Source organism: Columba livia, chromosome 5, assembly GCF_036013475.1.
Source record: "Columba livia isolate bColLiv1 breed racing homer chromosome 5, bColLiv1.pat.W.v2, whole genome shotgun sequence".
Lineage (NCBI taxonomy): Eukaryota > Metazoa > Chordata > Aves > Columbiformes > Columbidae > Columba > Columba livia.
This window is the reverse complement of record NC_088606.1, coordinates 12,388,577-12,406,310: the sequence shown is the minus strand read 5'-3', so window position 1 is coordinate 12,406,310 and position 17,734 is coordinate 12,388,577. Positions and strand designations below refer to the sequence as shown.

General features: G+C 38.7%; 1 protein-coding gene and 1 long non-coding RNA gene across 4 annotated transcripts in view; one reads left to right on the top strand and one right to left on the bottom strand.

Moving 5' to 3' along the window:
• Positions 1-17,734, top strand: part of PPP2R5C (protein phosphatase 2 regulatory subunit B'gamma) — an 84,857-nt gene that overhangs the window by 10,564 nt on the left and 56,559 nt on the right. For all 3 annotated transcript variants that reach the window (XR_010472756.1, XM_065063464.1, XM_065063465.1), the window contains exon 3: positions 6,501-6,660. Coding sequence is in view for 1 of the 3 variants with exons in the window: in XM_065063464.1 (XP_064919536.1) it covers positions 6,501-6,660 (160 nt within the window). In the remaining 2 variants the exon portion in view is untranslated. The remainder of the gene's footprint in view (positions 1-6,500; positions 6,661-17,734) is intronic.
• On the bottom strand, positions 10,569-16,699 carry LOC102086784 (uncharacterized). The gene is made up of 3 exons (XR_001230394.3): positions 16,262-16,699; positions 12,979-13,113; positions 10,569-11,329 (listed from the first exon to the last, which is right to left on the bottom strand). It is a non-coding gene; the product is annotated as an uncharacterized LOC102086784 (long non-coding RNA).

Sequence of the window (17,734 nt, the reverse complement as noted above, 5' to 3'; positions counted from 1 at the left end):
TTGGGCACCACTGAAAGGAGTCTGGTCTCATCCTCTTGACATCCACCCTTGAGATATTTATAAACATTGATGAGATCCCCTCTCAGCCTTCTTTTCTCCAGGCTGAACAGACCCAGCTCTAAAGTTTACAAGGAGCAAATGGAAACTGAGCCTCGTGCTACTGATATTTAACTATGAATGTAAAATTACAATGCGAGAAGGTCAAGGTTGCAGTACACCGAGCTGAGACATCTTTGGCAATTGTCAGGATTGGTTTGATGTGTTGCAAGTCAAGTGTGTTGCACAAAGCTGCGATGATAAAATTTTTCAGAAGATAAAATTTGAGCAGCGAACATGGAATACAAGCAATGCTTTGTGTTGTGAAAAATAAATGTCAGCAAGAGAGGCAGAAGAGCTTCAGCAAGTTGCAGATCAGTCTTCTAAAATGGTCTGTCGGCGTCAAACTTGCCATGGGCACCCTTTCACTGTGAAGAGGGCCAGGTGACCTTCGCTGCGCATAGGGAACTTCCCAGTCACTGATGCAATTCATCAAACTCCATGTTGTCTCTAACAAAACACTAATGGAACTCCGTATTTAGACATTAAGAATAGCCAGCAGTAGCATTGCTATATGTAAATGCAAAATCACAGTTGCTAAACAAGTACTGCAATGTAAATCACTAAATGCTGATTACAGTGTGCTAAAATATATAAACTTTGTCATCACAGCCCTGTTGAAAAGTTAATCTTTTTCCTTATCGTTATAACAACATGGAACCTCAAAGCTCTAGGATGCAGCTCTTGCTATCTTACGAAATAAAAACATAGTAAGTTACACTGAGACCATCACCGTATTATCCAATGTATCTCAGCCACTGAGAGAATCTTTAATGATAATTAACACACAGGCTAGAAAGGCAGCCACAAAGATCATTCTAGTAGGTGAATCCATGTATTATTCTGGCGAATTATTTTGTTGAGGAAAAACTGTAGAAATCTGAATTGTGGTCTGTGTTAAATGAACCAGAGCCTTCAGCACCATAAGCTGCATTTCCAGAGGTTCCTCCATAGGTTGTGTGTCCAAACAATCTTGTCGCGGTGAATCTAGTGAACAATAATGGCATAGTAGCAAGAATCTTCAGTAAAGTGAGGCCTGTTTGCCATCCAGAATAGTCCCCAGTAAGCATGTTGTTTTCCTGCTTTTTTTTTTTTAACTGGGTTGTTTATGGATCAGTGCCCCTTTTTATGTGTCCAGATGATTAAGAATCCATATCAAGCTTTGGATAGTTTGCACCAAGTCTCTGTAGATTGAAAATACATATGTTAAAGAATGTAGGTAGTTGCTCTGTAGCAAACTCCGTACTGGTGATTGGACACTACTTGCATGAACCAGAATTACTGCAGACTCTCTGGATAGCCCTGTCAAGCCATTGCTTTAATACTATAATAATAAGGGTTTATTCTGATGTTGTCCTGTTGGAAGACATGTTGACCCGGTGGTGTGAGCAACACAGCATTGAAATCAGTGGACAGATGTTGCTCTGCTGGCAGTGTGCTGTCTCAGACAACTCGCTGTGGTCCCAATTACTAAGGTAACACCACCAGCCCACCTGCAGGTGTGTTGTGGACAGTTACCAAGGGCTGTATGCTAGGTATGGTCTGTCCCTGTTCCCACCCCAAAACATCTCTGTGGCAGAGTTCAAAATTCCTGGAGTGGTCAGGGACTTTCACACTACTTTGAAATTACTGCAGAGGGGAAAAAAAACTGCATAGAATGCTCTTAACTGCTCTCTACCCATTTTGATTCCGTGATATTTGATTTCAGTTCTCATCTGAAGAGATTAAATCAAGTTCAGCCTCTCGGCCTAATTACTTTGATATGTATTGGGCCTCAACCTCATAGCCAAATTATTTTGATTATATACTGGGCCCTCATACGGTTTTGAAAATCAATTTGTGCAAGTCCCTTTTGTGTTTTCTCATGTTCTTTGTTTAGTTTCAGCAAATTGTATTTAAGTTTCATTTAAAGTATATTTTAGATATAATCCAGAATGCTTTCATAGCCCCTTTTGAGGCTTCCTTGGCAAGAAATGAGCTCTTCTGGGTGCTATAGATCAGACCTCTGTTTATCTTAATGAAACGTAAGTCCATGGAGGCTACTTAGTATACTAAAAGGAAAAAAAAGGAAGATAACTAATTCTGCATTAATATAAGCATTCTCCCTCTGTTCTCAAACTAATGATTTGCACAGGAAGTGTTCTGTGTACCTGCATTTCACAGGGAGTCTTAATCATATGTTGACTGGTACAAGTTTCACCTATCCAGATTTTGTAGTCCAGAGTTTTTATCTCATTCTTGCTGGTATGTGGCTTGTTGATGCCATCCTGGGGTGGTATACACATTGATATAAACTTGAATTCAGTGGTGATGCTCATTAGAGGGAGGAAATTCATGGATTAGTGTTGGACTGATCTGTGTCAAGAAACACCATATAGAATACTGTACCTAGCACTGTGTTTTCTTCAGGCAGAGAGAGAAAATCTCTCTTGCCTTGTGCTTGGGAGGCAATCTGATGTTTGTCGCAAGTATGCCATCCAGTTTTTTAAATTGTGAATGACAGATGCATCCAGGTTATTTTATTGTCATCTTCAAATCCTTAACCTGTTCAGACCAGTTTATCTGAGAAAGCAATATGAAAGCTTGCTGCATTGTTACAAAGTTGACTCTAGTCTTCACTTGAAAGCCCTGTTGATTTAGTAAAGCAGAAGGGTTTGTGTGCTTTGGTCTACTTCAGTTGTTAGTAGTGAGTGTTCTTAGAAAGGTAAGGTCAGGCAGAGTCCTTCTGTTTGCCCATGTTTGGTCAAGGTAGCTTGAATACCAGCTTTTTGGGTGACTGTCAGGAAGTAAGGAGTAGGATCTTCTGAAAGACTTGTTGACATACATGAGATGCAGAGTGAACCCTCCTTCCAGATCTCAGTACTCTCTCTCTCTTATGTCTTAGATGGCTGGCCAAAAGTACAAGTTGCTGTGTAGGCTCTTTGATCAATTTAATTTAAAAAGAAAAATTGGCTGTAACTGCAGATGTGCTTGGTTTACTCACATCTTTCCCTGGTCACAAACTTAGTGTCATACTCTGATCTATGCTTGGCTGTGTACAAGTCAGGGGATGAAGGATCCAGCTTTTCTCAAAACAGTGATGTTGAGACGAGAATGTACCACATCCTGCTTGACGCAGGAGGACTCAAGGGAAGAAGGGATGCAAGAACCATTTATCTTCAACTGTCATGACTGGCAAGAAACTTCCTTTTCTCCTCCCTGCCGTTCACTCTCTTGAATTCGATTTAAGCTTATTCAAGGGAACTGAAGACCATAAACTCTTTTTTTTTTTTTATTGTTAAAAGTCAGAATCATGCTGGTCCTGATTGTCTTAATGTTTGTAAATCTATGTAAAGTTTTTAAAAACTAAACTCATCATAAAACCCGAGGATGTGTTTTAATTATGATCTGAAGAAACACATCCTCAATTTGACTTTATTTTCTAGAGTAATTTGTATGTAGTTTTAGTGATTTATCTGCACTTTTGGAATTGCATGTGTCTTTGAGTATATAAAGATTTAGGTAGGAGGGAGCTGTTTGTCAGAACAAGGGGAAGAATAGGTGTTTCCCATTCTAGTCGCAGGAAGAGAATTGATAAAAGTATGTCTGCAGTTGACTGTTCTGCTGACAAATTAGCTGTTCACTGATGTAGAACAGTGCTCATCAGTTGTGGTTTCTGAAGTAGTTTGGTTTGTTATTGGAAGGAGGAAGCTGAGCTTGGCTCTTCCATCTGAACTAATGAGCACTGGACTGTCATGAAAAGTATGTTGACTTGAAATCTTTAGCAAATTAGTACACAGACTTGTTAGTCTGAATTTGTGTTCTTTTCAGAGGGTCAGATGATTGCTGAGCTGTGTGGCTGAAGTTGACTCAGGTTCTCCAGGTGCTCTTCCATCCCAGAGTTGGATCTGCAAGCTCTGGAGCCTGGTTCTCTGGTGGTAGAACCACAGTGCCCTGTGCAAAGGTCATTTGGTACAGCTGTGTAGTGTAATCAAATAATAATGAACTGGAAACTGTTTTGGCAGCTTTCTGGTATGTGCTGGCTGACTGACTGGAGCGTGACGGAAAAGCAGGGGTGATGATGGTTGGTGGTAGAAAGGGGGAGGAAATCTGCTGGATACATTGGCCAGTGATTCAGGGCTAGAATTACACTGGAGTCATCACCGCTAGATGGGAAGTTGCCATAGCAACAAAAAATGCTTGCTTTCAACATTTCTAATTAAAATGTTATCCATCCTCTTAAATAACCACTTTCAGCTAATTTTAGAATTTTTCTGCCATTTAGAATACTTGGTTCCGTGAGGTGTGTGCTGCCGTAGGATACCGCAGTGTGCGCATGTGTGCAGGCACATGGGAGCTGTTGTTAATTCAAAACGGAGAATTTGTTTGGGAATAGAGGAAACAGGAAAGCGGCTTTTCCTGTTCCAAGTAATGAACAAAAACCAGGTGGCAGTGGAAGATAGCCTGTTCAGAAAACCGGCATCAGGCTCAAGCACAATATTGAAAGTACAGAATCCTGTCCAGTAATAGTGCTATAATGTACCTTAATTAGCTTTTATTGTTTAATACAGGGTAAGTCATTACTTCCTAATTTTAGTGCTGTTTTTCTTTATGCTTAGTCTATTTATATTTTTATTTTGAATCCTTTTTTTAAAAAAATTGAACTAATGTATAGAATTTAACATGTAGATCACTTGTATTTCAATAAAAAGCTTTTTAAGCATTTAGTGTTTGGATTAAAAAGTGAAATAGTCTGAAAAATGCAATGTAACAGTTATTAATTGTACATAAATGCTTTTAACTTGCTGATGTATTCCATTTTTCCTGAAACAAGTTCTACAGTATTTTTGGCAACTTAAGACTTCTGGTCTACAGTACATTGTCGCCCCTTATTTTTTTTTTCTATAAGGCTGTATGCGTTTTTGCTGCACGAAAAGTAAATGTTGTTTTCAGTCATGTCTTTGTGTGTATAATATAACAATTGTTGATGTATTCTTGAAGCATATACGTTTCTCTTCCAGTTAAGCTACTAGAACAAAATTTGATAAAATTACCATCTTGGAGACTGTGAAGGTAGATAAATTTGTGTGGTAACATTTCCATGTGTGCTGAATGTGTACACTCCCAGACCACATGGAAATTGCTGTGAATAAGCTGTTCTGGAAATGGTTTTATCCATATCCCTATGAAAATGCCATTGATATTGTTTCATGCAGGAATGGAATTCTGCTTTCTTATCTGCTAAAACTCTAAATCCATTCAGGCTGCCAGAGTAGAAGCATTACAACTTGATTTCCATTGTGAATCCCATTCTCATGTAATTTTTTCCCAATTTCTTATCATGTGAGCACTTTCTCAAAAGGAGAATATGTTCTTTCCTGTAAGAGAAAAGTGCCAAGGTGTATTCAGATGTACGTGCTTCAGTGTAAAATAGTGAGCAAATTTGAAAGGCTTCCACAGCAAATTACGGTCCTACAAAATGAATTACAATACTTGCAGTAAAATTTTCTGCTCAGCTGATTCTGTGTTTTTAGTGTAGGTCATTCACAGATGTTTTATCATTCTTATAAAGAACTTAATGATATTATTTGTATTTTAAAATTTAACTATTGCCTACTTTAAACCTGCTTTTACTACTTCAAAAAAGGAATGAGAACAGCAGCATCACAAGTTCTGACAGGCTTTTGTTAATGATGCATTTTATTCAGCTTGAGTGAGTGTACTGTCAGGTATAGTCTGGGAAATAACAGCAAACTGGAAAGCTATAGGTGAGAACCATTTATTCTGGTTTTATGTTATAAAGTTCATACAGAGCTACAGGGACAATCTGATAAGGATTATTACAGTAAAAGCAACTTGCTCTGAGTAGGCAGTAAACTGCTACAAATCTTCATGAGTGTTTTAGAAGCTGCTGAAGCTACTACAGTAATAAGACTCACTCCTTTAACTTTCTGTCAAAGCCTGAAGGCCCCAGCCAAGCTTAGGACTCTAGCAGAGAGGCACAGTACAAATGGGCAGTGAAAGGTTCATCTGTTGTACATAGACAAGGCCCTGTGATCCCTTTGAAGCTGAAGTTAGGCAGCCAAAATACCTTGGAGACCAGACTTTGCAGGGAAAAGGTGAGAGTAGCTCAAGAGTTACATTATTTGAAAGTTTATTTTCAACTGACTGATAACTTCAAATAAATGGGCTACTGCATATAACAAGGTGATCTGTTCCCATCTCTATGAGGTCTGTAGTACAGAAATTAACACTGAAAAGATGGAACAGAAGAATAGATAGCTATACATCCAGATTATGTTGAATACAGCAATTAGATTAAAAGATTATTTTGCTTCATTTATTTCTGCAATAAAAATAGATCTTTTAGTAGACTTTCTCTTAAGTTCAGCTGCAATTAACTGTTTTGATTTCTTTTTAAACAGGTGTCAAACAAAAAATCAAACAGCACTCCTCCCCCAGCACAACTATCTAAAATCAAAGTACCAGCACCACAGACAGTACTGAAGAAGGAAAAGCGGCAGAGTTCTTCAAGGTTTAATGTTAGCATTAACCGGGAGCTTCAGAAACTGCCAGCTTTAAAAGGTATGTTTGTCTTTAGAATGGCTCATGTGGGCAATCTTGGGCATGAGACGGAGATACATCTCAACTATCATACTTCTTGTATCTGGAAAACGTGCATTTAGATATCAAATATACACGTGCAGATGTGCACGTACCTGCATGTGCAAACACACTTGTTGTTGGGTCTGTTTTTTGTGGTTTTTTTGGGGGGTTGGTTGTTTTGTTTGGTTGGTTGTGTTTTGTTTGGGGTTTTTTTCTGCCAGTCCTTATATGAGGACTTCTAGTGTGCTGCCTTCTTGGAAATCAGTATAGAAAATATCTAGATTTCTTCAACCCAGAAATGTCTGTGTGGAAAGTATATTCACTTGCCTAACATAAAAGCAGAATATTTGGGCCCTCTATGCAAAATATCAGGCATCTGTCTCAGTGCAGCATTCTCAAACTGTGCTTTGTTTGTACAAAAATAACATCATGGCATATTTATTGGTCTGGTTTTCCTGAGCGTGGGTCAAGCAGAGTGACGTCTTTTTAGTGAATATGACTCTTTCATTTTCCAATTATAAGGCTTTGCGATCTTTTTGAATTATGTTTACTGCCATCTGTGGTGAAAAAATGATGACAATTGATGCGTCTTCTCTTACTAACATGGCTTTTACCATCTTTATTTTAGGCACTGTCTGTGGTGTAGCTACATGTTTGTGTGACCATGAGCCAGCACTGTGCCCTTGTGGCCAGGAAGGCCAATGGCATCCTGGGGTGTATTAGAAGGGGGGTGGTTAGTAGATGGAGAGGGGTTCTCCTTCCCCTCTACTCCGCCCTGGTGAGACCTCATCTAGAATATTGTGTCCAGTTCTGGGCCCCTCAGTTCAAGAAGGACAGGGAACTGCTGGAGAGGGTCCAGCGTAGGGCAACCAAGATGATTAAGGGAGTGGAGCACCTCCCTTATGAAGAAAGGCTGAGGGAGCTGGGTCTCTTTAGTTTGGAGTAGAGGAGACTAAGGGGGGACCTCATTAATGTTTATAAATATATAAAGGGTGAGTGCCATGAGGATGGAGCCAGGCTCTTCTTGGTGGCAAACAATGATAGGACAAGGGGTAATGGGATCAAGCTGGAACACAAGAGGTTCCGCTTAAATTTGAGAAAAAACTTCTTCTCAGTGAGGGTGACAGACACTGGAACAGGCTGCCCAGGGGGGTTGTGGAGTCTCCTTCTCTGGAGACATTCAAAACCCACCTGGACATGTTCCTGTGCGACCTCACCCAGGCGTTCCTGCTCCAGCAGGGGGATTGGACTAGATGATCTTTTGAGGTCCCTTCCAATCCCAAACATACTGTGATAATGTGCTTATGGTAGTTTGTAGTAGTGTTAGGATAGAATTTTCCAGGTGTGTTCGCATGTACTGATGAGTTGATTTGCTCTGAAGGTTTATTTAAAAAAAAAAAAAAAGCTGTTTTGAGGTGTGACATACACTGCTTTCTGGCGTTCAAAGTTGGCACTGAAAGCTTAATAGAGCTTAATAGATTACTGAAATGCTGAGTAGGACTGTTGTAGGCAATATGAAAATGTCAAGGGAAAGGACTTTTTTTTTTCCTCCAGTCATTGCTTTCTTGATGTAATGCATTAGTGTTTCTTCAAAATAAGAAACCCGGCTTCTCAGCCCATGTGAATTATAATACTTTGCATACAGATCGAATTAGACTGCAAGATTCTTCTCTTCACACAGATAACGTTTTTTTCAAAAAGAGTATGAAATATTGTCCATCTTGTCAGTTTAGCATAGCAATCTATACTCAAGATGCTGCTTAAAATTTTTAAAGACTTAACTGCTGTTTAATTAACTAATTTCAATCTAGTTTATTAAATTTGTAAATAAGAATATTTAGCGCCACAGATTATGAATAGTATATTGTCATGAATAAGCTGTCGCATCCAGGGTGTGACATAAGCAAATAACACCGAATTAGTGATTTTTGTAAAAAGTCATGCGTATGGCTTCATTGACTGGCATAACCTTTTGTTCAAAGACTCAGCTGCAAAGAAACACGTTTCTTGGCCTAGAACCTCCATTGTGTCCCATTTTAAATAGTGCATTTCTGGTAGTGCCCAGGACCATCAGCTCAGGGAGGCTAGAACTGAGCGTTCACATAGAAGCAGAGCGAATAGTGAGCTGGGAATGAGACAACTGAGAGCAGATGTGGGGAAGTAATCTATCTTAGCAGTGGGTGAGGTGAAGTTTTAGATCTGTTTCCACCTTTGCTCTGTTGCAGTTTAAACTAGTAGGCCAATGAAGGGCAGAAGAGTGCCTGTTTGTTCTTGAGAGGGGAAAAAAATAAAGTGAAAAACTACACAAGGGATGTTCTGAGAGTGTTCTAGCATTTTTGATGCAACTTACCTGGATAGGGAGAAATGATAGAAGTATTGTTGTGCATATGCATTATATTTGCTTTTCAGTTTGCTCTCAAGTTCTTCAGCTTATCTCTGGTGGATCTCTGAGGCTGTTTGTGTGTCCCCAGGCTGCTGAGGGTCAAATTGTATTGAAACACTGGTGAAGTTGCGGATCTAGTGATGGGTAGTAATTACTATCTGTACTAATAAAACTATGTCCAGTCTCGTGGATCATAGCAGGTGTTTCTATAATTACTGTGCTCACTACATGTGCTCACTTATGACTTAGTTCCCACTTGTTGGGGTTGCTGAGAATGCTGTTCACCAGTCACCCTGTTCTCCTGGTGTGTACATAGGTGTGGGACTTGACATGCATTCAGTGCATCAAGTGAAGCTGGGAAACCTTCTTTTTGTGCCTGGACAGGAGTTAAAGCAGGCTGACAGGCTGTAATTTAAAGAACTGAGATGATTAAGGCAGGTTTGACTTTTGTGAAGTGCTGGGAAGAACATAGCGTTCTTTCAGGTTAGCAGTGTTTAACCAGCTTGCAACATTCAGACTCCAGTTACTCATAACAGGTGGCTGTATTTCTATGGCTACAGTACCTTGGAAACCTTTCTTCTATCTGTAGTAGACAAAGAGGTGTGTATTCTCTTCATAAATATTGGGTTGACTATGCTGTGATGTACTTTACATGGGATTGTATTTTAAACACAGCATATAGATTGAGGTTATCTTCACATACTTGAAGGTCTGTATGAGATCTATGAAAGCTTGTAACTGTTAAACTCTAAATGGCCTGCAGCATTGCTGTGGTTATCACCTTTCTTCTGTGCCAGAGGGCTGGAGTTGAGGTCAGCAGATCACTTGAAATGGTGATAGGAACTGCCAAAGTGGGTTTTCATCAAGATTTGTTATTTAGGAACTACTTTGCCTTTTAATCTGAAATAGTCTCAATTTTTGGTCTTTGGGTGTGCTGCAAACTCTCTTGGAAGTTGCACAAAAGTGCTGATGCCGGGTGTCTGGAAATACCAGCCCATTTGCCCTGGTGACTGGTGTTAGTGTGGTATGATTTATATTCACTGGAGCAGCTTATGATTAACATTGCACGCCCTTAGTTTATTCAGGAAAAGGAGGAGCAGGATAGATCAGTGCAAAAAGAAAAGGAAATAAATTGAGTTAAGAAGCTCTAAGAATAGAGATGAACATGGAAAAGAGAAGTGTCTGATGCAATTGGTTTGTGGAGCATGGAAATCCATATGTTAGCAAATCTGTGAGCCAGGGAAGCTCTGTGCAGCACGTTGCAATGCAACCTGATTTAGCTTGGGTAGAACAGGTAGGTTGTCTGCCCACAGGTACCCCAGAAGCACCTCTGGAGAAGCACCTTCAGAACTGTGTCAGACATCTTGACAAGATCTTGCCTGTTTTCACCAAACAAGAAAAAATTCGGTGTCAATGAGCTTGTGTTATGTTAATTTCTGCTTACGTGGTTCACTTTGTTAGCGAACATTTGTAGTGCAGGTACTTCAGTTACAGAAAGCCGATCTTTGTTTTTAGTTGTTTATTGGGAAAAATCACTTATTGGCCATAAAGGTGTGCTTTGGTTTGTTATAATTTGCAAACTTGCAGATCAATGCCTTGATTTTATCAAATATAAATGACAAAGGGTGTTTCAGCCTTCAGAAACTTGCCAGTTTCTTCACTTTTGCTTTCTTAAGAAAACAGCTTGTAACTTAGGATATATTGAAGTTGTTTACAAGTTTAAGAATGTGTTCTGTATGAGATAAAGAGCATTAAGTGTTGAGTATGAATATTTAATAAATACACTAAAAAGTACTGTATCTGAGCCTGTATGTATCTGACACACTGAAGTAGTCTGTGTTCTTTGCAACTGGCCACATCAACTGTATGCAAGAAGTTTGAATTCATTGTTACATTATGGATAAGTTTTTGTGGTTAATTAACAAGGAATTCCACAGTGTCTGTCATTTAGTTTGTCATGTACCAGCATTTATTTCTGGTGATGTTGATGGGTCATCATCTTTAGTTCTTGATTGTAGGTTATCTCTATGAACTTCTGACACCCAAATACATTATTTACTGGAAAAAGCACTAGAGCTTGAGTATGTGATGTATATGTGCTACTCCTCTAGCTGTGTTCGTTCAGTTTTGAGAAAACACTTTTGGGAGTGCCTTGGTATGAGTTGCATGCTTATTGTTTGTGCGCTTGATGGCTGCAATAATACATTCAGCTCTTCTCAGGGAGTTAGTATACCAAGACCATCATACAGATCAAGTCTCTAAAATCTGAAACAAAGAAAATGACTTAGATTTAATGCTGAGGGAAAGGAAGGATACTTTTTTAAGGAAGTAATTGCATATACTTCAGATCTAGCTGCTTTATTTTTTTCTTCCCTTAAATGCCTATTAAGAAAACTTCACCACATAAACAGTTCTGTAAGCTGAATTTACTACCGAAACCATTAGGAGATCCAATTTAATGTTTCTTGAATTTTCCTTGGAATGTTTTTTGGAAACTTTTTAATGTAAAAAAAAAAAAAAAAGGGGGGGGGGGCGGGGCGGGAGAGTAGGTCCCTTCTGTTTTTCACGGAGAATAGAGTTGTCCCTTACCAAATGAGAGTAGTATGCAAGTGTTGGCTTCTGCAGGGCTGAGGTTGTTCTTAAGGACTCACTGTGAATTGACCAAGATCAGAAAGGAACAAAAAAATAGAACAGCCAGCAGTGTGGCATTTCATAATTGATTAACTGGCAACCTAAATGTTAATGTGTTTCACTTCTATTTAAGACTATGAACACAGACACTGCTTCCCCCCCGTACAATTGCACTAATTATGTATTTCGAAGATGTTGCCTGTTACATACACTTCATTTATATGCTACAAGGGATTTTTAACGGTACAAACAGTTGAGCATACTTGTATTTGTACACATTATTTTGCAAGGATGTGCTGATTTTAGTGAACTGTAAATGTGCAGTGTTGAGAAGTAACTGTTGTACCAAGCAGTGAGATTTTTTTGAGGATGTGGTCTGAATCCCTGCAGTCTATAAGGCAATGTTGCAATGATAATTCTTAAATGCAATACTAAGATGTGCTAGCTGGGATAATAGCTTTTATACACTGCCAAATACAATTGTGCCACAAATCTAACTTTAACCTGCAAGTAATATTCATTGAAAGGTAATGCTCTTTGTCAGTCCTAGAATAGCAAATTTGGGAGGTGGGGGGGTGGGGGAGAAGTCAGTGCTCCATAATATTCTGAAGTGTTGTGAAATTTTCCTATGAACATGTGTTAGTCATGCCTATGTAAATTTGGGCATGATTCAAAAATATGCTGCCTCCTTTTTTGTATTATTTCTGTCTGTGATTTAAAGCTGGGTAGAAATACTTTCGTAGCTCTATAGGGGTTTTCTATGATGCCCGTTTCAAGGTTTCATTCATGGATTTGGGGTTGTTTTTTTTGTTTCATTTTTAGGTAAAAGTGAATGTTTTATGTAATCTTAAAGATGATGACTGCAATTTACCTTTTATTTTCAAATACAGTTCCTAATTTATTTACAGAATTATTGTTTACCTCTTAAGTTGGATTTTTAATCTTGAAAATGTGGCTGTAATATAAAGTTATATATCAAGGTAGGAAGAAATGAGCTCTGACAGATGTGAGCATCCAGTTAGTGCTGAGAAGTATAGAACATGGTGTTTTCTGTGCTTTTTTCTTAATGGAGAATAACTGCAGGTGATATGATTCAACTGATTCTGGTATTTTGTTGTTGAAGATCTTGTTGTGCGTGTTGATCAGCCATGGTTTTGACCTTCTGGTGTTTCTGACTTAGTACTCTTAATGTTGAAATCATGGTATCAGTTGTATCTATTGAGAATTAAAAAAAGACAAAACAAACAAAAAAAAACCCCACACATGATGGGTCATAAAGGTACCATTTTTCTGAGCACATTTCATGTAGAGTGCGTGGTTTCTTTAGGCTTCAGAGCTGTGCCGAATTCTGAGTCTTGTCTGTTCAAGAGAAGAACGTCAGGGTGTTGTCTCAACTTGTCTGCCTGTGATACAGGACTCTGATAGGGAGACAAGCGTTATTAAAGCTTTCCTAATGTTTTTAAGTCATAAATGGCTGTCTAGGAGATAGCTCTGTGTTCATCATCTGTACAGTATTAAAGTCTGATGAATCAAGATTGCAGAAGAGGTGATTCCAGTTTAAGATTCTGATACTTAAAAAAAACACAATGGGGCCAAATTTTCTTTGATAAAACTCCTGTAATAATGAGGAAGGAGGTAAAACTTGAGAATTTCTCAAGAGGTCAGAAGTGGCAGGTTGTGTGTTTCAACTGTAGAGCACAGACAAGTAAGCAAAACTGATATCAAGGTAAATTAAAAGAACAAGTCAAGTACAGTCCTCTGTGCCGTGGAGAAATACAACCATATATGTTGGTAATTCCCACAAACTCATATCATGGTAAGATCAAACTCAAGCAGGGCATGTTACCTGTTCATGTAAAACTAGCATCTATTTTTGCGATACAAAAGACTGACTGGATATATGCAACTAATTGAATTTATGGGAATCATAGCGATAATGGACTACTTTGGGCTTTTGAGGACCACTTTTCTTATGAGCTGAAACTGGAGATCTCAGTGTTTAATGTCACTTTGATCTTGGAAACTTACTCCTGCCAGTTGTAAATTAGGTGGAGAACAAAGGTGCAGTAGTTCAACCTTTCCAGTTTAGTCACTCTTGTTGTGTGCATGTATGGCAAGTAAGGAATTCTGTCCAACTGTTTAGCTAAAAGTATTTTATGCAAAGTAAGATAGTAGATTAAATGAGATAATACTACTATAAAAGATAATTTGTTGTAAGACGTAATGCATTTAAAAGGCAAAACAAATTAATTTTTATGCAAAACATTGATTTATACAGTTTAGTGAGATAGATTATGCTCTTCTCACTTATACATGAAATACATTGGACTAACTCAGTATGCTAAGTGCCATCCTTCTCGTCCTGTCTGTGTTCATTCTTTTATAGTATTTTTGGCAGCCCAATATTGTATTGAATTTATTGAAACAAGAAGTTCATAAAGGAAAACACTGCAGAAGCTCACTCTTTCATCACTCTGGTTAGGTGTCAGTGAGTGCATGTGTTGTATCCTGTGAAAGAACTGTGGAGACTTTCTTTGCTATGTTAATTTAGTAAGTTTGGTTTTGAACTTTGAGCTTTAAAACATTATCATAGTGTTGCATAAACAGACTTTCCTGTATTTAATTTTCTTTTAAATGTTTAGAAGAATTATTAAAATATGTGTGTGGTAAGCATATACATTTCTTAAAGCAAAATCTGGCAATTGTTTGTTCATACAGGAAAAAAAGACCTATCACATGAGTAAATATTTTCCTATTTAATGTTTATCGAATCAGAGAGTGGTTTGGGTTGGAAGGGACCTTAAGGATCATCCAGTTCCACCCCCCACCGCAGACAGGGACAGCTTCCACTAGACCAGGTTGCTCAAAGCCCCATCCAGCCTGGCTTTGAACACTTCCAATGATGGGGCAGCCACAGCTTCTCTGGGCAGCCTGTTCCAGTGCCTCACCATCCTCATGGGGAAGAAATCATTAAATATTAAAATACTTAGCAATTATCCAGTCTGAATTACTTCGTAACATTTTAAAGATTAAGAAACGTAGTTATTGAGTGAATAACTATCAAAAATGTTATAGAGAAAAATACTTTGCTTGAGTGTGTGAATTTTTTTCTTTCGCTAGCTTTACATGAAATCATAGGCTTGGATTAATGAGCCATTTTTCATTTTAACTGCCCTATCAAACACCTACTCATTAGTCAGCAGCTGAAAGTGTTAGAAGAATGCTCTACATCTGTCACTGGCAGCATTTCCTACCAAACTTGTTTCCACTGAAGCTTGGATGGAATCCATAAAACTAGGATTTAAAATGTGTTATTGTCTTATTTTCAAGATTCTAACCTGTCTCTGAGTTGAGAGTTTAGATCTCTTAAAATGTCTTTTATTACACCCTTATTTACAAAAAGAACATATTGTTCCATTGCACAGGTCTTAATTAAAATAAGACATAAACAGTTTTGCTGCCACACCAAACTTCTCCCTTCATAAGACCTCTACTAATTATTAACCATTATAATATTTAAACATGTAGTAAGTCAGTGATTACACACACTGACGTTTTTACTCTTCTTGAAAATTACATTTGTGAGTTAAAATCATAGAATCGATTCAGTTGGAAGACACCCTCAGGATCATAGAGTCGTAACTATAACCTAACTCTAGCACTAAACCAGGTCCCTGAGAACCTCGTCTAAATGCCTTTTAAACACCTCCAGGGATGGTGACTCCACCACTTCCCTGAGCAGCCTGTTCCAGTGCCTGACAGCCCTTTCCAGGAAGAATATTTCCTAATATCCAATCTGAACCTCCCCTGGTGCAACTCAAGGCCATTTTCTCTTGTTCTTTCACTTATTGTTTGGGAGAAGAGACCAACACCCTCCATGCTCCAACCTCCTTTCAGGTAGTTGCAGATGGCGATAAGGTCTCCCCTCAGCCTCCTTTTATCCAGGCTGAACAGCCCCAGTGCCCTCAGCTGCTCCTCATCAGACTTGTGCTCCAGACCCCTCTGCACTCTCTTTTGTCATAAGGCCACAGACAGGAGCGAGTCTGGTGGCACGCATGTTGGCTTGTGTACTGGGCTTGGTTAAAATAGCGTGCCGATATGTGAAATGACCTTCTGCAATCTGCCTTGGGAAATACGTTTTTGTACCAGATCCTATTCTTAAAATCTATTTCTTTTAAGGCAACTAATGATCTGTGTGTGTGTGTTGTCCAGCTTTCTGGACTCAACAAATATCTACTGATTTTTTTTCCCTCTACCCTTCAGTTACAAACCTTTTAAAGTTTACAATATTGGCTGAAGGAAAACTTGGCACTGTGGAGTCTGTGTGTGCTACAGTGACCATGCAAATATTAGGAAATCCATATAGAGACAAATCCAGTCACAGGCAGATGTTTGCCAATCCTTCTTTTAATTAATTTTTCCTGTACTAGAAGGAGTAAATATTACCCATTTTTCAGTACAGAAGGTAGAATACTATCTTTTGCCTTCAGTCTTAGGAATTCCTTAAGGAAGCCAAATGATAGTCCATACCTGTTTCATTTATTCAGCTATGGATTTTTTTCTTACCTGTTTGTTTCTTTTGATAGCTAGGTATTACCATGGTGTTTACTGCCTCTGTTTCCTTGGAGAATTTCCTCTTGGCTGTCCTTTGGAATGGAGTCAGAACCTTGTAGGAGAAGCCCGGCATCCTTTTTTGTGCTGTGGTTTCTCTCCAGAATGTGTTGTATCCAGTGCTGTTTCTCCTCTAAAACAAACTTACTGTCTTTGAGTAACTAACTCATTGTTCAGGGTTGTGAAAAGTTTCTTACCTTCTATAGCCTGACATGATTTTTGTGAGAATGGAAGTTCTGCTTAGGTTATTCACTTAGGAGAGGGAAAAAAAAGTTACGTTACGTTGGTTTTATCAGTAAAAGGGAGTCATGTTTACTGCCATCCCTTTTTCGGTGGCTGTCTGGTGAACCAGATAACAGAATCAACAAGGCTCAAACTAACCCTTTTCCTTCTCGTTTTAACTCTGCTCGGTTTCCTAATCTGGTTCAACCACGCAGCTGCACAAGCCCTTGTACAGCGATTTCAGACGGTTGTGCACGTGTGCTTCAGAAGAGGTGGGATTGCAGCCTTGGCTCATATAGACTTAGCTCAGCTTAGGCTGCCATGGAACGCGGCTGAAGTTTACAGAAAACCAACCCGACAATAAATTAAGTGACTTTCTGTTGGATTAGTGGACTGAACCAACTGGGCTATGGGTCTGATGAGCACTGAAGCAGATGTGGGGAAAATAAAGCAGAGAGAAATGCAGGAAGGAAACGGAAGCAGTCTGAGCTAGGCTGCCTCAGCTCGCTGAGGAATAGCTTTTAGTTACCTTAGAGTTCAGACTAAATAGTCCCTTGCTCCCCCAATCCAAAAATGAAAACTTCGCATAGAGTCTGAGAGATAAACAACTTTATCCAAGGTGTCTTCATATAAACAGTTTATCCAATTTTAATTATTTTATATGCTGTTGGTTCTGTCATTGTTGGTTATAATAGTAGCTGGACATAAAGGCAACTTTTGGGCAGGTGAATCTCTTGTTGAGGCTGGGGTGCATTTGGTTGTGTTTTTAAATAACAACCCAAATGGAGTGTTTGTTTTGAAAGAAATACTACATAGCCTTCCAGTATAAAGAGAAGTCATCAGTTACAGTGGTGGATCGTAAATGTAACACATTTAATTATATCATGAGAACTTTATAGGATTTTCCTTCATTCCTGTCATCAGGAAGTTAGAAGTGATGAGCAGGGTTCAGAGGAAGCCTTAATGGCTACAGTTTGGTATACTGTCAATATGGGTCTTTTTCATTCATTTAATTCAAAAAATGGGTAGCTGAAGTTAATATGGCTTTTGATTCTCTTGAAATAGAAGTGTCTTCATAAATTTGTTCAAGTAACCTCTTCTTCCTCCCATTGATATTCATTAGCTCCATTCCACTTGCACTAATATTCTTTCCCTTCTCATTAGTAAATCAATTCCTAACTCAATTTTCTTTACAATTTATTTCCC